This window comes from Mesitornis unicolor, unplaced genomic scaffold (assembly GCF_000695765.1).
Source record: "Mesitornis unicolor isolate BGI_N332 unplaced genomic scaffold, ASM69576v1 Scaffold42846, whole genome shotgun sequence".
In the NCBI taxonomy this organism is placed as follows: Eukaryota; Metazoa; Chordata; class Aves; order Mesitornithiformes; family Mesitornithidae; genus Mesitornis; species Mesitornis unicolor.
Genome location: NW_010193774.1, coordinates 1 through 21,341, shown reverse-complemented (window position 1 = coordinate 21,341; position 21,341 = coordinate 1). Strand labels below are relative to the sequence as shown.

The 21,341-nt window shown below is 39.7% G+C and overlaps 1 protein-coding gene across 1 annotated transcript; it reads left to right on the top strand.

Annotated features, from left to right (window-relative positions):
* Positions 1–1,437: 1,437 nt before the first annotated feature.
* On the top strand, positions 1,438–21,327 carry SLC28A3 (solute carrier family 28 (concentrative nucleoside transporter), member 3; the record flags this gene model as incomplete). Its single annotated transcript, XM_010187575.1, has 12 exons — positions 1,438–1,551; positions 3,015–3,092; positions 8,155–8,235; positions 9,219–9,299; positions 10,323–10,448; positions 11,595–11,722; positions 12,473–12,641; positions 14,261–14,458; positions 16,550–16,631; positions 17,429–17,527; positions 19,157–19,280; positions 21,213–21,327. Coding segments are annotated over 12 exons (1,395 nt in total), but the record flags the coding sequence as incomplete, so codon positions are not given.
* Positions 21,328–21,341: the final 14 nt, after the last annotated feature.

Below are 21,341 nucleotides of genomic sequence, written 5' to 3'. Positions count from 1 at the left end.
GGCCACAAGGGCACAGTGCTGGCTCATGGAATCACACAAAACTGGAGTTTTGCTTCCCTCATGTAGCTCTTAATTCCTCACAAGTTTGAATCTCACTGCAAATGCAGCAGCTGAGGCCAGGATGAAGTCCTCACTTTTCACAAAGTTACTCCCGTAAGCGTGTCCATGCCATTTATTTTAATTTTCCAGCTGAGATGTCCAGTCTGTACTGCTGTGATATTACAAAGGGATTACTTCAGCCACCATAACACCCACCCCAACTTTTACCCTATGTGCCTGCCTAGCATACAGCACATGCTTTCATAAATCATATATTAATCCATTGTCCGGGTCACCAAATTTCACCATCACTTTGTCAGCACTTCTACATCAGTGCTGAGAATTTCAAAACAGAAAAAGTCCCTTCAGCAGGGACTAATAGACCTTCCACTCCCCATCCTTTGCAACTGCTGCTGTCTGCAGCTGTGGTGAAAACTCATGTACTCCAAACATTTTGTGCTCTCCCATGAGTCCTCACTACTCATAATCAACTTGTGTTATTCATATATCATCTGAATAAATTAGAGTGCCATCTCAGCTCTTTTTCTTGTAAATAATCAGATTCAGTTTGTATAAAACAAAAATGTTTTCTGAAGCAGCAGAACAGAAGTCTGCAGTGTAGTGACAGGCAGTCACAATTTTTCCTACAACTGCCTATATGTCATATGAATCGCAGTATTTAACTGTAAGTAGTTCTGAAGTATCAAAGCTCTTTAAAGCTGGGGAACAGAAACAGAGTTGAAATTACCCAAGCATCCAAAAAGACCTGTGGCAAAATCACCTTTATCCCAGTCCAGATATGTGAAGAGTCCACATGCTTGTGGGTTTTTGGCGCTTCTGGGTTTTAAGGGTGGGATTATGTTTCCATTCACACCAAATCACAAAATGGTAGGGGTTGGAAGGTGCCTCAAAAAATCATCCAGTCGAACGCCCCTGCCAGAGCAGGATCACCTAGACTAGGTCACACAGGAACGCATCCAGGTGGGTTTTGAATATGTCCAGAGAAGGAGACTCCACAACCTCTCTGGGCAGCCTGTGCCAGAATTCTGCTACCTTCATGTATGTCTGGTTATTTCATCTAAAAAGTGTAGCACAGGAAGATCTGTTTCTCCTTTTCATGCTACTTGATTATTTTCAGTCTGTGATGGTAAAATGGACGTCACCTTACTTACCTAGTCAGGCTTTCAGCAGGTGGCTCAGGTGGAGACATCCTCATCACAGAGCTCTCAAATTAGAAGAGGTGATTTATGCTCCAAGTCCTCTACAACCTGTTTTGGCAGCCACTTCTATCCTGCAGTGTACTCAGACAATCTAACTACATTATTATAATAAACATCTAAAGTAAATTATTATTTATTTAAATAACAAGTGATTATTTTAATTTTTCTGTCCATTTAGATTTATTGGAGACCAGTATTTTCAGGAGTAGTGTTGCAGTTTATTCTTGGGCTTCTTATTCTGAGGACCAAAGTGGGGTTCGATGTATTTAACTGGCTAGGCATTCAGACTCAGGTAAGCTACTGGGCAAAAAAAAATATTTTCTTACGTCTTGAGACTCTTTTGTAACAGCCAGGAAGTTCAAGGGTCCATTTGCCCCCAGATGCTTTTCCCTGTTGAGAAAAACTGGGTTCTCAGAAAGGTAACTGATTACCTGAATTCAACATTCTCATTTCTTTTTTGTTCAGTTAACATAAGACCACGTGGGAGAGGCTGATGAGTAAGGACCAGACTGACCCTGTTTCCTAATGGCTTTACCATCCTTGGGCTAAAATTATAACTTGCATCCTCCAAACACAAAACCGCTGTTGTGCCAGGGCACTCATAGAAACTCTTAGACCTGGCCCAAATCCAAAGCATTCGTGCAGTACATCTGATGTGCTGAAAAACCTTGGGATTTAGCGAAGCAGAACCATTCTAACCATTCTTCAGAGTAGCCACAGTCCTGACCCCAGTGCCATTTCATAGTTGTCATGACATATAAGAAAATTATCTCAAATATAGATGGCAAAATCCACAGCTGTGAGTATCAAAGGATCTCTAGAGAGGGGACAGGATCTGTCTATAGGTGCCACTGCAGGCACAAAGTTTTTTTAGAAAGTCTGTTGTTGTAAAGTAATGAAGAAGAGAAATCCAAAATGTAGATCAGAAAGTACTCACTGAAGGACATTCAGACTTTTCTCCCCAATGATACTATTCACACAGCTGTTCTTCACAGTACAGACTATTAGGTGCATTTAAAACAAGACAGTGCAGAATGTACTGTCTCTGTGCAGGAGCAAAGGCACAGGCCTGACATCTGTCTGCTGATCTGCAAACAGTGGAAGTCATCTGGGCTTTGTCACCAAGTTCTCAGTCTCCCCTTTTGTCTCCTACTGAAGTGGGTCTTGTGCCTGCTTTACTTAGCTCCATATGGCTTATGGTCACTCCTGTTGTAACTCATTACTCTGACTGTTACATCTCAATTTTAAACTGCATCATTAATAACATATTTTGGCATCAGAAGTATAAAAATGCACCCCCATATCAGAATTTAAAAGAAAATTTCTTTAGACTAGCTTTTGACTACTCCTTTCAAAACTCATTACTTCAGCCATTAAATCTCCATTTTAAACTATATCATTTATTGCACTTATTTGCATGAGAGAGAGTATAGAAATACACCACATTATCGGGATTAAGAAATAGATTGTCCTTTTAGTATACCTTATGGCCTTTACCATTTTGGATACTGCAGGTAAAAGTGCCCTATGACCATACTGTTTATCTACATATGCTGAAGCAGCCTGTGCTCTTGGCAGAGCAGAGCAGAGACCCTTGGTTCAGCCAGACACAGTCAGTGAAGCCTGGACCCATACAGAGCAAAGTATAAGCTCCTTGAACCTCACCAGATCTCTGAAAGACAGATAGCAATATTTGCTTCATTTTTGCCAGAGACCTGGGGCTTACAGCTGACTTTCTTTGCTTTCTATCCCTAGACTTTTCTGGAGTACTCTGACACAGGCGCAAAGTTTGTGTTTGGTGAGAAATACATGGATCATTTCTTTGCTTTCAAGGTAAGACAGGTTTTATATATACTATGTGTGGCAGACAGACAGCAGAAAAAGGAGCAGTTTGACTTGGAAATTATTTGTTTGTCTTGTCATACCAGTGCAGTCACCAGAGAAATCAGCTAAGAGGTAAACTCTTCCTTACTGTGTAAAACTTTGAATAGAAAATTTGGGAACCCTTCATAAAGCCATTCATTTACTGCCATACAGTGAGTTAGGTCACACTTATTTAGTCTAATGATAATAATATATATTACAAGTAGGCAGAACTTTGGGATATGTTTCTACAAGGAATAGGTTAAAAGGATCTTAACTTGATCACTGAAAGAAGTAGTACCTCCAGCCTATCTTATTCACCACAAGTAGAGGTGCTGTACCATGCTATACTGTTCTATCCTAAATTGCTGTGCGAACCACTGCCATATTGTTCCTGTAGAAGAGGAAAACCTGGATGTATACTTATACCAGGTAGAAGAGGTATAAGCTGCCCATACATAAGCAGGAAGGATTACATTACATTATTATTAAAACATTAATATAACAGGGACATTTTCCAGCTCTTTTTTAGGAGATCTTGTTGGGAAATTGCTGGAATACAGCTTATGTGCTTAGTGGTCTCTAACATACACGTGCATCCTGTCTGGTTTTGCTCCTACACGTAGTGTATGCCATAATACCTGCTTAGGCTGGAATCAAGAACATATAGAAACAAACAAGCAAAAAACAACACATCAACCATGAGAAATGTATCACAACTTTATCAGAGATCATTCTTCTGTCTGGTGTTTCAGACACTTGGCAGTGGACTTAGACAACTTATATCTTCTTTTTTTTCTGGAGATGATACTCCAAATTGGATATTTTTCCCACTTAGCTCTTTCACAACTTAAGAAAGAAGATGCTACCTGTAAAATATATTGCTACTAAGAATAGTGGGAATATCTTTGAGAGAAAAAAATATGAAGCATTTTAGCAAGAAATATAAGTTCTATTCTAACTGCTGGTTTTTTGTACCTTCTGTTTCACTTTCCAGTCTCCTGTCGCCCTTACTCTATTGTGCATTCAAATGACAATGTGCATTCACAATTAGATATTTCAGGGGTGAAATGGTTTAGTTCCTGTCCCAATGCGATTTTGCCTGTCTTTTCCCACAATGTCTTATGAATATGATTTTTTCAAGGTGATTTTTGTAAAGCCACAGTGATTATGCAAAATACTTTGCTGAGTAAGGCTGTAACTAGAGACCAGACAGTCAAAAGTTTACTTCCATGTATGCACATATCCATCAGTCTTATTCTGTGGGATAAGCCAGCAAAAGATGTGGCATTTCAGGGACAAGTAGGTTATTTTTACACTGAAAAAACAAGAAAGCAAAACCCTTGCGTTGATTTCTGAGCTGCATATATCTTAATATAGGAATATATATGGTAGAGTGGCAGACAAGTGCACAGCAACACCAAAACATGCTCCACCTGCCCCTCCTGTAGAAGGAGATTTCTCTCTTCCAACATCAGTGAGTGACAACCAGCCTATTCTCTCTTGAATCACTTGTCATTTATTTAGAGATTAAGAAGGTTATTTAGAGATTAAGAAGGCCAGAAGTCTCTTTGTGAGGTTTGCATGTAGCACCGAACTGTCCAAATCTTGACTCAAGGTATTTCAATTGCCTTCCAAAAGAGAAAAGTCTCAGTCTTGGCTTAGCACTTGAAGTGATAGGGTATATCTTCTCAGAAAACTGTATTGTACCCATATAACCCAATTGTATCTCTATCCTTAGCAGCAGAGAGAGAGACCTCAGTTTTCTGCTAACTTAGATGGACACGGTTACCAGGGCAGACACATCCCACTGCATGCACCCACTGGGCATTCTGACCAGTCCCACTACAGCCTTTGAACAGATAGTTTTGGAAGCACTTATTGGTCATAGAAACATGAATTTGCATACATAAACTGGGTTATTTTAAATGCCTGTTTATGTATCCAGATATAGTTTCAGAGTTCTGCAAAAAAAACCCGCTCACATAAACAAGCACACTCAAGCACTTAAGTAGTTGGAAAAAACCTCTTAGCCTGTTGACTACAAAAGGCAAACTTTGCCTTGAAGAAGCAGGAAATCAGAGTTCAGTTATATCAGTAGCTTTCTTTCTATGCCAGGAGGATTATGGCTCCTAGAGAGAGGTTTTACTTTGAAGGTCAGCCTTTCGGAGTGTCTGAAACCAGGATGTTCCTTAAATATCAATAGCAACTTCTTCTTTAAAGGAACAAAAGGGAAAAGCTGAGCATCAAGATACAAATGGAAGAGGAGTTGTGAGCAGCCTACAATTTCTTCTATCTGCATGTAGCACAGGCAATAACTATAATCTGGAAAGTAGCTTTTCAGTAAGGTCAAACCATATTGCAGAATTGATAATAAATATCAAATAACCCAGTTTATTAAAATTACAAATTAAGTAATTTATTTTCTTAGAGGTTGTATTATGGAAAGCATTAACTGCAACATTTGTAGGTCACATAAATATAATTCTGAAGAGCTCTGACACCAGTTCTCCATTTAAATGTTGTAGGAATTTCAGAATATTTATTAAATTTATTCATCAATTAAAACTTGACTATTTAAAGATATGTAGTAGGTATGAGGAGTTATAGATATTGGAGACTAAACTTCTACACAAGTTTGTCCACAGAGAAAATTAGAATTCTAATAGTTTAACCGTGCAGGTATAATTACACTGCAGGATCCATCCACTCCTCTCATACAGGTATACACTAGCCTTTTTTGAGGAGCAGGCTTCTACTACAGCTGAGGTTCATCTGACTTTGCTGTAGTAATTTCTTTTCCAGTTCTCTCCCCACTTTTCTTGGAGTTGACAACTGTCTCCACCTCCAGACTGTAATGGTGTGTGTATATCCAAATTAAACTGGTGATTTTTTTTAATGGCAGAAGCAAGCTGGAGACAATCTCTCTGTCACCCCCTGTTCAGACTACCCACATCTTTGAGGCAAACTCTTCACTCAGAGAATAAGGACACTACAGCAGAAAGAGGGAACTGGAAGTTCATGAGACAGAAGAATGAGTTTTAAGAATGCTTCTTTTCTTAAAAGCAATCTCATGCAATCAGTGCAGGTTTTTTAAAAATAACAAAGGGGACTCTTGACCTTTTATTTCCAAATACATTTCACATTTAACCGACAGAGGAAATACTGCCAGTTAAGGCTGATGTTCCATCATGACCTCCTCCTTCCTATCCACACCAGGTGTGCTACAGCCCCTTCTTAGACTCCTTGGATCATCCTCATGCCTCTTTTTTTCCTAACAATCCTGCCTCTACATACATATACATGTGTCCGCCCCAGTCCTCTCGCCCTCCAGACCCCTCCTCAAATACAAAGGTTTGCATGGTCTGTTCCCCTCCTCAGCTCCCCAGGTCCTGTAACCACAGCACCAAGGCTCTCCTTCCACTGTCCCCAGACCTGCTCCTAGCCTGGGCTCCCTTCATGCTCTGGATGCCTGACCACAGAGCACCACCAGAGCTTTCCCCTCACAGTCCTGTGCCCTGGACAGCTCTTTGCCATGAAGGTATAACCCATACATGTACACCCAGCTACTCAAGCCCTGAGGTCCTCAGAGGGAGCCCTCAGACGTTACTGACCCCGTGCCACCTACTTCCCTGGTTTTGGCACTGCAAAGAGGGGGAAGCAGAGCACAGAGAGTGGGAGAAGATGCTCCTGCATCAGTTTCCCTGCTCTTGTCTTACCTGCAACATGCAACTCCACATAGGCCCAGCACAAAGGCGAAGCTTCTCTCAGTGCTGGTGGAGAGGAGGTGGCTGCTCCATATAGACATTGGACAGAAGGAGTTTTCCTGAGATTCTCTCTTGCAATTTGCAAAACCACTGACTTAACACTTCAGTGTATTAACACTGAACTGTGTATTAACTATGGGGAGCCTTTCTGTAAGAGAGTTGTGGGTTTTTTTCAGTAGTTTTTTCACATTAAGTGCTTTTCATTGCATTTATCGCTGCAGACAACACGATTGAAAACCCACTGCAATGTGATGTGGTGCAAGTAGCTTATTTGCATTCTGCTTAATTTAGAGTAATAATTTGCCAGTGTTTTCCTCATGATTTTGTTATGCCTTTGTTAAAAGCTAGCCTTGACATGACAAATCACTACAATTACTTACCTATTAAATGATTGCTACACTTCTCTGATGAAAACATAATAGTTAACACAATAAGTCACTGGAGATTTAGGCAGGAGGAGGGGTTAGTTGCAAAATAATCCCCAACTTCTTCATGTAGTCAAGGCACAGGTGCTCACAACTGGAAAACACATTCCTTGTATTGTAAAGACAAACACTTTGTACCTTATTTGAGGTATTTTCAGAGGGCTATGAATAAGAATCAGGATGAAGGGTACCAGCTGTTACCCAGCATAGGCAGAACATTGTGTTCTTGCTCCTTCAGCTGAAACCAAACCACAGCTGTAAAACCTGAGAGGTCTTCTCATCCATTTGAAGTGAAAGATGAGAGAAAACTCACATTTTTTACCATCCAGTATAGACAGTTGACCTTTGCCTGTCTGCCTCCTGCCTCTCCAGACCCATTTCCCCCCATTCCCTGCCTGTGCTGGAGTATGGAGTTGACTGGGAGCCAGATGGCTCTCCAGATAGCACATGCTTAGGAATGGGGAGGGGAAATGGCAAGAGAGAAAATGCAGAGAGGTAAGTTGTTACTTTTACTGAACTAAAACTTCTGCTGCCACTGTGTGGCAAACCACCTCCAGAGGACAGCTAAAAGGAAGAGAGAATCAAAGTAGAGAATTCAGCCTCATGTTAACTTCTTGAAGAGCACAACGATATTTGTGAATTGCACTCTCTCCTTTCAGTTAAAGTTTCTCATAATTTGAATTGAGTTTCCAAACCTTTATAAAAATTACTGATAGTACTCAAAACCTTCAAGTGTATCTCCAAAAATAAAAGCCTCTTTTTCAAAAATTAAGTGGCCTACAAAATCAATAAAAGGAAAACTCTTCAAGAAGTGTTAATGATTTTGTGTCTTCAAATCAGGTCCTGCCAATTGTGGTTTTCTTCAGCACAGTAACGTCTATGCTTTACCACGTTGGATTCATGCAGTGGCTCATTGCAAAGGTATAAATTTTTGTCAGTAGGTACTCATTTGCTTAGTATGGCACACTTGTTGAACACACGCAGCTGAACTGTTACATTGGCCCTGACCAAGCTGCTCAGAGTTAGACATATGAAAAGTAGTTTATTTTTAACCAGTTCCAAATTTTACTACTGCAGAATCCTAATTGACATCACATAGTGCACTTTCCTCCCACGAGCCTGGTTTTACTGCTGATGTTATAGTAATTGCTAAATTTGCCTGCCTAGCTTTAGTGTTCCTCAGTGTACTTGCTTTTATCTTCCTTCCTGCCTGCCCCTCTCCCAGCTCCTGAAGTGTGAGATGGAAGTTGTGTCACAGACATATGGATTCTGCTTTCTGCCAAGCTTTGCAGTAGCAATTGCATATGCCTTCCTACTCTAAGTGTTCATTTCTGTCAAGTTCTATGTGCAGTGCTACATAGGATAAGAACAAGTCACAGTAAGTCCACTTCCTGCCCTATTCACCCAGTGAACGTCTCATAGGAAGGAAGAGACCTTTCGGCATGTTGGTAGTTAAATGTTCTTTGAATGTACTCTTAAAATGTACTTTGTCCTTCTCATTCACAGGGTTGTTATATAAACACCACAAACCCCACCTAGCTGAAATAGTGTGCTAAAATTTTTAAAATGTACTTTTAGCCTTAGTCTGAATTTCACTCCAAGTCCTTTTGGACAGGTACATAAGTAATAAGGACACATCAAAATATCTGCTTTGATTAATTTAGTTTAACAATTCAGTGCCCAGATGGAGCCTAGGGTATGCTCAGTTCTGTTAAATTATTCCTATTCTAACTCATTTCAACATGCTACTGTTTAATGAATGTGCCATATCTTGAAGCTGAAATCATTAACCCAGTAAATAGTATATGGTGTCTCAGAACTCTTACACTGACATGATTAATTCAAGAAGTGCATGGAATAGACAGACTAATGTGGCTGTTTTTTTTCTTTTTTAATCATTTTAGGTTGGTTGGATAATGCAGATTTTCATGGGGACAACTCCTGTTGAGTCTCTGGTAGCTGCGGGTAACGTATTTGTGGGACAGGTGCGTCAGAACATAGAAAAACATGCTAGAACAGGATTACTGAGTATTCTGAAATATTGCTGCTCAGTGAGCATCTGTGTATTAAAAAAATGATTGCATATGAAGCTAGGAGTCCAGTACAGCAGGACCGGTGATTTCCAGAATTCCAGTACGTTCATGTGTCAGCAGTGATCCACAATGGGGTGGGTTTTGGGAACCATATGTTTTCCCATCAGAAAGTCAGTCATAAATGTAGGTGGTAGATCTCCCTTAAAATGATGACCAGACTATCCCAGGGCTGTGAAGAAATAAGAGTATCAGGTTTTTTTCAGTTGAAAAGGTAAATAGGGTTAAAAGAGGGCACGTGAGCTAGGCAAAGGCAGGAGAGACAGTGAAAAAAACTCAGATACAGAGCTGGCTGTGCCAAGACGTTAGCCACAAAAGCATGGGACAGAATCTAACAGTCCGCTTTTGTGGGAAATCCATTGAATTCACACTACATCAGTATCTGTCCCAGGCTTCAAACCAGTGTGGAAAGAGCACCAAGTAGCATCCAAGCCCAAAAGTTACTCAGCAGTGGTGCCACACTGTATGACACAGCTTCAGGATTTAAACTAGTTTCTCTGCATGATGCTGCCTCCAGGATATGTTTGTACACATGCCAGAGGGGCTTTAAGCTGCCCACAGGGGCTGGTATGTGTGTTTCACTTGATACATAGCCTTATCTGGGGCTCAGACCTGTGGTGTTCCCTAACTCAGAATTGGAATAGGATTTCTTGGCAATTTAATTTGGCCATTGGAGAAGACAGCAAACCAGCAAGAATTGTCTTCAGACAAGATGGATGGCAGTACAATTTTCCTTCCTGGGGAGAAAAAACCCCCCAACCTATTAATATTCAGAGCGCTCATTAGCACGAAGATTAACTAGTCAAGTACACCTAAGAAAGTGTGGTACAACCACTCGTTTTTCTGTCCTGTTAATAAAATAAACCTCTGAGGGTTTACTAGGAAGTTCTTCATTTGGCAGTTGTTTTTCACTTCCAGACAGAGACTCCTCTTATGGTGCGGCCCTACTTACCATACATCACCAAATCTGAACTCCATGCAGTCATGACAGCAGGATTCTCAACTATTGCTGGAAGTGTCTTAGGAGCATATATTTCTTTTGGGGTAAGATGTGAAAAGAGAACTGAAAAATAGACTGTTTATCTGAAATAATTTAAGTATAGAAGCCCAGATAAAATGCTTTTGAAGTATACCTGAGTCATTCCTATATTTTTTTCCTGAACGAATTAATCATGAAAATACCCTGATTTCCAACAGTAGAAAGAACACCAAGATCTGACCTTGAATATATTCTTAAGTAGCACAAACATCTACCAAGTAATAGAGACACTTCCTGCCATAGCTGCCAGGAAATTAGTGGTTTTCATACTTTGCTACAGTCCAGGTGAACTGATGTGGAATATACTAAGTGATCAACCTTCCCACCTTCTGTGGCAGTGATATAGATCAGGTCCTTCAGAAACTGTTGCTAGCTGTATGAGCCTAAAGAATTGACTTGAAACTGAGGTTGTAGTGATGCTGTACAAACATGGATAGTAAATGTCTTGTCTGCTAAGGGGCTGGCAGTACAAAGCCAGAAAAACAGGATTGAAGGTGTGATTTATGATCAGAGTCACTGAGATGGTTGATAAATATTTTAGCTTCATATCTGAATAAAACACAGTGGACAGGCAGAGACAAGAAGTGAGGACTGGCCAAAAAGACCAGGAGAATAAGGAAAGAAATGGAGAGATGGAAATACTGCATAAGTTAGCAAAGAAGTTGTTTTGTATAGAAATTTGTGGAAGAAGAGGTGAAAGGGGAACAGAATAATTTATGTTAGGCTGTGTACATTTTTTTTAAACACAACTTCAAGGGACAAAAACAATTTTCTGCCACTGCAAGGCATACAGGGAGTGTTGAGGAAGGCTGGCTCTCACTCACCTGCTCTGCTGTTGCTACACCTGGCCGCACTTGATGGACCTAGCTTTTTTGTTGTTTCCTTTGCCTTCTGGCTTGCCACTAGAGACAAGTGAAGCAGTTTGCCTCTTGAAAAGATCAGTCCATACTTTTCACTACTTAGACTTTTCCTGTGTCCAATTAGCTTTCTCCTGTATTGCTTATTCTCTAATTTTCCTTATAAGCAATGTGAACTTTTAAATGACTCCCTGTAGAAAAATCATCCAAGCATCCTATAGTTCTAATGGCTTTCCTACATGTTTGAGCATGATGTGATTATCATGGCATATTTTCTGTCACCTGGAATTCTAGGTTTCAGCCTCCCACCTACTGACTGCTTCTGTCATGTCAGCACCAGCATCATTAGCTATTTCCAAACTATTCTGGCCTGAAACTGAAAAGTCTACAGTAACTTCAAGTAGCCTAAAAATGGCAAAAAGGTAAGTTGATCTAGTCTTTAGTTAGTAGTAATACTCATGCTAAAATGAGATTTGGAAAAATAATGCCTCACACATAAGGTATAATATGTGGTGGATGTGCAAGCAATACATTAATTACACACCAACATATCCCAAATGAGTAGTTTGTGAATTCAGGTGCAGCCTGCCCCATTACCATGTATGAATAGTACCCACTGGGACAGGCACAGAGATGCCAAGGACTAGGGCCAAACAATAAACTGTTCAAAGAATGAGGGAAATGTCTACCCAGGTGAGCCACCAAGAGGTTTTCACACTTGCCCTGTTGCTGTCTTTGCTTTGTAACAAATCTATAAATGCAAACATACAAAGACAGAACAATAATTTCAACAATGAGAACAGTGAACTTGTTGCCCATCTCCAGGGAGACTCAATTTCCTTGAGAATGACAGGCAAAACAAAAAGGGCTGTAAAGGAGCTGTTTCTGAACAGCCTGGGCAACTGTGCAAGGGCTGCCTGGAAGAAGAGCAGTGCCCATTCCCTCATCCCAGCAGTGCCAGAATTCACCCTCGGAGCACCAGAAGTGTATCCTCCCAGTGGCTCCCATGAGGATCAAGGGCAAAAACCTGCTCCACCTCATAATTATTTTCCCTATGAATGAACAGATAGCTTTGGCAGTATATTTCTGATCAGGTCCATGTAACTTTTAGTTCTATGATTTGCACTCAAATTAAAAATATTCACGCTCTGGATTTCTTTTCATTGATAAAGTGAATCAAAGAACCTGCTGGAAGCAGCCAGTCAAGGTGCCTCTGCCTCAATCGTGCTGGTCGCAAACATTGCAGTGAATCTGATCGCCTTCCTTGCCCTGCTGGCTTTCATTGACTCAGCCCTCTCCTGGGTGGGCAGTTTGTTTGACTATCCACAGCTGAATTTTGAGGTATGGTATCTAGGTCCTTTGTGCAGCTTGTATACATGCATAATTTGCTTTTCTCAGATTAAGTGCCTGTGTCATTTGTTTGTTTGTTTGTTTGTTTTAGGTTTTGTGGTGTTTTTTTTTAAATATGATCTAAAAGGACATTATTTTATCCCCATGTTCTTGAAAAATGTCTTTACAGCCAAAGGAAAATTGTTGCCATGTGAATATTTCTGTATCCATTAGTTCATGTATAGTTTCCCTCTGTGATATTCTTGCTAACCAGCAAAGTATATTTACCGAGCATTGTGTGCTAATACCTGCTTCCACTTACTTGGGAGTGCAGCAGACCTGTTATTTCACACTTGCCAAGCTGTTAACACCTCCTTCTGCTAGACATTAAAGTGCCTTTAGCTTCAGAGAACCCTATCAAACCATTAATGTTCACTAAGTTCACTTAGGTAAGGACACTGGGGCAAGGCTGTAGTCATTTGAACCCAGTTTACTCAATACCATTTAGTTCGCAACAGAAATTGTGAAACTGCACCCAAATCTCTTAGCTGAGCAAACAAGTTTTAAACAGGACTTATTTTTTTAACCTAGGTCAATACATAATTTTTGACACAAGGCAACAATCTTGGTTCAATGGTTTTGAGCTTTTTGTTTTGCAAGCTCCTAATAGAAGTCCCATGTGAAACATGGATATAACATTGCAATAAAGGTGCTGCAGAAATTAATACACACTCATAGCAGATGTGGCTTCAGCCACATTGAGATGTTACCCTGCACAGCTTCCAGAGATTATCCCACTGCACAGATACCCACAGCAGAGGAAATGCACAAGTATGCATTCCTCAGTCACACTCATGTAAGGGCTGGTATTTTAGTAACTGCTGGATGGAGTCAGATTTGGACAGATAGATAACACAGGGAGCTGAGATCCACAGACATGTTGCATTTAGCCAGCCATCCCTTCTGAGAGACACTAATCTCTAGCCTTATGTGGGCAAAGAAAACAACAAGGAATAGCTCAGTTACATTCACTAAGGACAATCTGACCAAACCCTTTCATAGCTGGAGATATTTTCTATCATATAAAAATAAGTTACGATGTGATATGAGATTTTTTTTTAATTTACATAAAACTTAATGCTAGGTGCAGCTTTAATTATGTCAGATGCACAGACACATCTTTCGTTTACAACAGTTGGAGTCCAATAACCTGGTAATTAAGCATGTTCCTTAACACACTTGATTTGATCAGCAGAAGAAATAGACTTCTTAATTCTCTTATCAGCTCTTTTAACTCAACCTTCCCTCTTTGCTTCAGACACTAAGCCCAGTGTGAAGCCATTGTTGGGGAAAAAAAGGCACAGAAACTTTTGTTTTACTTTAGGTGTAAAATTAGGAACATACCTAATTACTTTGTTATATCTAAATTTTGGGTTAGACTTTTAAATATTACTCAAGCATACCTTACTATTAAAAACCCTCTATCTCCTAGATGTGTTTGCAGTAAGAATTCAAGGCAAATTTTACTCTGCTGTAATAAAGCCATCCTTATTTTCAGTTTAGATAACTTATTACATGCTGTTCTTTGACCAACCATATCTTTTGACCTGCTTTGTCTTATATATTTGCAGAACGTTTGTTCCTATGTCTTCATGCCATTCTCTTTCATGATGGGGGTAGACTGGGAAGACAGTTTTATTGTCGGTGGACTACTAGGCTACAAAACTTTCTTCAACGAATTTGTGGCTTATGAGCGCCTCTCAAAACTGATTCACAACCGAGAAAAGGGTGGAAGCATGTACATTAATGGTGTGAAACAGTATATGACTGTAAGTAACGTTTTCTGTTCTACAGATTTATCGGATCTAATACTTTTTTGCTGAAACACAACTTTTTTTTTAGTGGGTCATAAAGGGCTAATGGTTGCATATTACTCTAAAATGTGTCTTTCAGTGACAGAGCACAATTATTAAAATGCAGCATTGCTTTGTGAGGCTGCTGTGACTGTCATCACGCTAGCTAACTGTAACACACATAGCAAAAGAAAGGCATAGTTTTGAGGAACATGCATTGTCCTACAGGACATTGCACTTAAGACTAAGGCTGTCTTCAAGATAAGTTTCTTCTTACCTCATTCTTAGTTAGCCAAGACAAATTGCCACTGTAGAAGACCCTTAATTAGGAAGTGTCCTTTTGTACAGCTTTCAATCTTCATTCAATCTAGTGTGATGCTCTAAGTACCTGCCTTATATACAAAACTAAAAACACATTCTTGACCACTTGCATTCCTTATGACCAGAACGTATTTCATACGTGGAGGTAGAAAGCCAGGTGGTCTCATCGCATACTCACATGCTTGCCTGAGCATCCATTACCAGTGTTCCTGGAATTCCTGGAAATAGGATTCTGGCCTAGATGGACTTTTAATCTGCCCTGCTATGGTCATGTTATGTTTTACAAGAGGAGTATGAACTCCTGAATGACTGAATAGTGGGTTTTGTTTTGGTTTTTGTTTTTTAAATTCAGAAGTCAGCCTTAAAATACAGGTTACATCAACTGTACTTTTTATTTTCTTTTTTAGTGAGATACCATACAGAAATTCCATGTTCATTTCTAATACCTATAAAGAGCTGTATTAGTTTCCATGGTAAAAAGCTCTGAGATATAAGAATAATTTTGATTCATAACACTCGTAAAAATTGCCTGGTAACCGTCTTAATTACGGCAAAGCAATTCAGGTGAGAGTGTGCTTGACTTCCACTTTTAAGTCTTCATAACTCTCTAATACATCCAGGCACAGATATTCAGTCAGAGCAAGCAAACAAGTGGTCTTCTGAACTCTCTCACCTGAGTCAGTCATAACAAGGCTTCCTGTTTTCAGAGCTAAAAAATTGCAAATGAAAGGGAAATCACAGTACACAAAGCTTTTTCTAGGAAAAGCATTTCCCTGTATATGTGCAGAGTGATTGAATATATCTACAAATTGGTTTTCATAAAACAGGAGTGGGAGCAGAGAAACTTATAATAAACAGGAAACCTACTAGAACACTTACTCGGACAACTTCAGCTTGGGTCTAAAGCACAGTAAATAGGAGTTCAGAGCTGCCAGGGGGGCAAAAGTCTGTTTGCTGAGATATAATGCCTTCTTTCTCAAAATGCTTAAACTACATTTGTCTGAAGGTTTGCAGAGTTTGTAGCCTGATTTCACCCAAAGTAATTTTGTGCCCTGTGAGGGGTCCCTCCATCGGGACAAAGGCCAGTGCAACCTTGTCTCAGCTCTGAGGTCCAGATTGAGCTGGTGCTGCCTGAGGGAAGTAAGGTGGGTGAAGCCAAGAAGGAAATAAGCCACTAATGGGGGTTCCAAAATCACAATGTCTATCTGCTTGTTATCACATCAGAGCACTCCCTGTCCAGAAGGCCTGTTTGCCTTTTCTTCCCCTGTGCACAGAGCTCCCACAGAGCAGTTTGCACATGGAGCCCTCTGCTTGTTCAGGGTCAAAGATATAAAGGATATGTACCAAACTTGAGGTTTCAATAGAGTGTTATAGAAGTAGCCTGGGTTCAACAACAAGCGGAGTTAAAGCCCTCTGACTTATACCTTCAAAAAACAGCAGCTATATTGCCACTACTAAGATAAGAATTATTTTTTTGTCTTAAATTACTAGTACCCAATTCAACATGGCATAGCAATATATATGAAAAATAAAGCCATTGCATGGTTTGAGTCCTCACACAGGCAGCCTGAAAGCCTGCACTTTCAGCCAGAGGATGAGCCTACCTTGCTTAAAGCTGCACACAGAGGCAACAGTGAACCAACACAGAGTGATTTCAGTACTTGGAGCCCTGAGCCGCAATACTATCTTTTCAGACCTCAGCATGAGCTGTCTCAAACCACTAAGCAGTGTGTGTTTGTTTTCCAGGTTCGCTCTGAAGTCATTGCCACCTATGCTCTTTGTGGGTTTGCCAACTTCGGCTCCCTGGGACTGGTAATAGGAGGCCTAAGTAAGAACACCTCTCATGGGCAATTTATTTTGCAAGCAAATCCCAATGAAAACACCCAAAGGCACAGGCTGTGGGTGCAGCTTAGCAGTATTAGGGGCTGAGCAGTTGCCTTGCAAAGATCTATCACTCAAACGTGGATGGAAGGGCTCGCAATGGAGGCTTTGGTGTGGCAATACTGGGAGAGCAGCTAAGGGCAGGAGGCAACCAAGCTCTGCCTCCCTGTCCAGCCCTCCCATCATGAGCCTGAGGTACTACAGCCCTCAGGCTTCAGGAGGAGTTAACCTTTTATGTAGCCTGCTAGTGTGAAAGACAAAGTTGGTTGGTTCCTGTAAAAATGTCACATATATACTTATAGGGGATGAGAAAAAAAGGGCTTTTCAGATCTCAAGGAAAAAACAAAAATCAGAAAGCATCTGGGTTTCTCACAGGGCAGCCAGAATTGCTGGCAGCTGCCTTTACCCTAGAGCCCAAGTGGGCTTTGTGGTGCCAGCAGTGGGGCAGGACCCAGCCGCAGGGCCAGACACTGGTGCGGTGCCTGGGGTTTGCTTTTGGAAGTCACCATCAGCTAGCAGAGATGGGCAAACTGCCAAAGAAGACAGAAGTTGCCGTTTAATATGCAAGCCACTTTTTTAACAGGAAGAGCCAACACTGGCATTAAGCCTTCATATTACCCTCTAAAAATATCTCATTTTCCCTCCTTGTTCTGGTTCAAACTGCAGGGTGGGAATTTCCTTCTGTGGTGGGAGAGCTTCTTAATATGTATTCATATTTGACACACACTTCAATTTTCTTCCTAGCAAGCATTGCTCCATCAAAAAAAAGGGAAATAGCCAATGGTGCTTTCAGAGCAATGATTGCGGGAACTGTCGCCTGTTTCATGACAGCCTGTGTTGCAGGTACAGTACCCACGTTTGGTGTCTCTCACTCAGTGACCACAGGGTGTCAGTGTGTCAGTACGATAGACACAGCTGGGCAAATCCTGTCAATCATACACTAGTATATTTGGGTTTGGCAGAACTAAAAGTCAATATGCGATGAGAGGTTCCGAATATGAAAATATTTATTCCTTCCATTATGACTTATCTCTTTTTTCTGTTAGTCTGTGTGTAACACATGACTCGTGAACAAACTTATAGATGAGTTACAATCCCTCCTCCATAAACGCTGGCTACAGAAATACAGCAGTGGTTAATGAACAGAAATGGAGAATTGGAATGAGAGAAGGGTGTAACAGAGAGGGAACGAGGTGGAAGCTGAACAACTTTTTGCCTTAATGTTAAATTGATCTTTTGGGCTGATAGTATTCTCAGAGAGCAGTTACGTTAATGAAACTGCCCTAAGGTGGGACTCAACAGCAGATCCTTATTTCCAAAATCTCACCTTCAAGCTGAGTAAAGAGTCACAATATAACACAATATAACAGCCATTTTAGGGAGGAAATTAAAAAGAACTTAATGACTGAAAAGAATTAATTGAGCAGATATGATTCAGCAGGTAAAAATTATCCACAATATTTAACAGTCCTTTTCCCAGCTTGCTTTTCTGAGCGTATGGTAGGCAGAATTGCATGATGAAGGTTAAAGCATTCATATTCCAGTGAAGAAAGATCTTGGTGCTTTATGTAGCTGAAAGCACATCTGTTTCTACCACAGCTTCCCTATCCCTTTCTGTTCACTGCAGCAACAAAAAGATACAATTTCACAGCCCTCTGTAGTATTTTAATACATGGCACTTGTCTGCATAACTGAGGAATCAGGAAGTCTTAAAAAAAATTGTCATTTCACAATCTTGGCCTTAAGAATAAAATTTTGAAGAGCCACTGGGAAATCTCCCAAAACAGTAAAATCTGCTTTGGAAAGAAAATTACATTCCACCCACTCTTGCTATGGAAAATGCTTTCCTTAGGCCCAGAAGAAGGGGAAAGAGCTAAGCGGTTTCTATTCCCCCAATTAAGATAGGAACATACTGAAAATATATTTGGGTTTCCACAACATCGTGTACAAGAAGGAGCTGCGACTTTAATATTTTTGTATTTCCATTACTGCAGTGAATGTTAACATTACTATTTATAGGAGATTTTGAAGAATATCTAGCAAAGCAAAGATACTTCCATTCAGAATAAAAGCAAAGGTCCTGCATTTATTTGCTCTGCTATAAATGCAGCATAACTCTATTTTAGTTAATGACAGCACACTGGCCAAGAAGTGAGAAAGCCATTAGCATACCTTTTTAGTAGCATTAAAAGGGGCAGAAAATCAAAATGTTCTGAGCATAATAGATTACCATAGTTCAATTTCTACATATTAAAAAATATATTTGTGGTTACTTCATAATCCAGTTCTGTAAAATTAATTGGCTTTTTAAAAAATTGCACAGTTTAAGGGTTTTACTTTTGCACCCTTACAGAACCATCTTGGATGATGATTTTGTATCAGCTAGAACATTTTCATCTGACCATACCCCAGTGACTGACATCTCCAAGTCTTTTTCATTATTTATTAAGAAAATTGTTACTTACTTCATAGGAATGCTGGCTGTTCCAGGTCTGGAAGTTCCTTGCCAGAGCATATTAGGAAATGCCTTCAACTCCACAGACTTCCCTGCAAACAGCACAGAGGTGGTTGAATGCTGCCAGCAACTCTTCACCAGGTATTGAGAAACTCTTTATAGTTCTATCAGCATAATTCAGGGAGATCACATATTCTCTAAAAGCCTAATTTTGGAGTTTTTTTCTTTTATCTGGCTTTTTTCTCAGGCACCTGTTTTCCATGAACTTGCACATTTTAAAGAAGTGAGTATTTTAATGCTGCTGAATTGTTTTCCTTTTCTTGAGCATTTCTCTGCTACATACCAAACACACACAGAACCAACAGAGAACTCAAAATATCTTTGTCTAAACCTGAGTTTCCTGAAAGGCTAGAAATAATTATGTATAGATTCAGTGGTCTAGCTCAGACTCATCTCAAATATTAACTAAAATAGATCAAATATTTGAACTAACATAATGTTAACATAGTATCTGAGGATAAATCCAGCTGCAGAAAGCCAGGAGCTTTTCTTTCTGCCATCTATGAATCTGGCTGAAGATAATAGAAATCGTGCCTGCTTGCATAGAAAACTTTACACATATTTGAAGTAGATAAGTATTCTGAGGTAAGTTGTATTTGATAACTCTCTGCCCAGGACAAAGAAAGAAATAATGATACTAGATAAGGAATATATTCAGACCTGCTTGAGACTGTCTCACAAAGAACAAAATGTGTATGTATTTAGATTAAGGCAAGAACATTTTAAGTTTGTCCTAAAGTGCTGCTTTTTTTTTTTTCTTCCATTTTCGCAATTGCTTTAGAAATGCATTCTCTAATTTATCTTTTTCCCATGCTGTTGAAAATAGAACTTCATCATTCTTTTCACATTCCTTTTAGCAAAGACAGTTGCCTAAGATCGAGCGTGTCTGCAAGAAAAATATACAATGTATATAACAGTGATGTTGCTGTAATCCAGCCTGCAAGAATTCTCTCAACAAAATCCTCACATGGCAAAATTTTTCAGAATTGTTTTGGCTTCACCTGATCTGCCTTCACATTCCCTTACTTAACTAAAACAGGCTTTTTGTGTATGTAGTAGAGAGGTATCTTGTTCCATCATCCATCAAGACTTGTAGCAACCTGAGATTTCTTACGAGGGTTAACTCCTCATGTTAGGAATGAAAATTCCAATTCTAACTTCAGATGATTTTCTGTATAATTCTTTTGACGCATATATTTCTTCCTTCCATACCTTGGCATAAAACGTATCTTTGAATATGGACATATAAAATATATAATGTGGCATTACTTCTATGGTAACATTTTCAGATTTCAACTGTTCACAGAAGTGTAATTTAAAAAAAAAAACATTTCATTTTGGTATCAGTATCACCTGCTTCTGCCTGAACATCAGCGCTTGCATATCACTGTAAGAAATTTCTCTTCTTGCACCTGATGTTCCAAGTGAGTTCATCGTAACACTGAACCAGTGTCAAAAGTGTTTTTGCACAGTAAAAATAATCTGTGATATTTGGTACATTCTTTCATTCGTATTTCTTAATCACTGCAACTTTTTCTCATCACACTAATTTTAACTCTACCAGGTTGTTACAAAGACAAGAACTTGCTCTGTTTTCACCAGAATCACAGTTGAGCAAATACTTTGAAGATGCACGAACCTTGATTAGTGAAGTGAAACTCTCAATAATTTGATGTACCTAGGAAAATACACATGAAGCACAAGGACTTAATCAGAAAACCGGGCATCACTCTGATAAAAGAGGAGAACATCTGGTCATTGCACATGGCTGGTGTTTGGAAAGTCTTTTTTCTCTTCCATTTTTCATTAAAACTTTAACACATTTAAAGTTTCTTTGGAGAAAGTGTGCATGTATGTGTGTACACACACGCACACGTGTATGTGCAAGTGCATGTATATGTGCATATGTGTGTATATATGCACACACTACATACACATATAGAAAGGTAATAAGAGAGATTCCCATATAAGAAAAGGCATATATCTGATTTCTGCTTTTATCTCTTTCCCCAGTGTAAATAATTCACAGGAGATCTTCCCTGGAGGAAACTACACCCTGAGTTCCTGGAAAGGATGTTGCCAACTACTGAATCAACCTGCCTTTAATTGCACTTGGATTAAGACTTAATTTATTTATTTTTT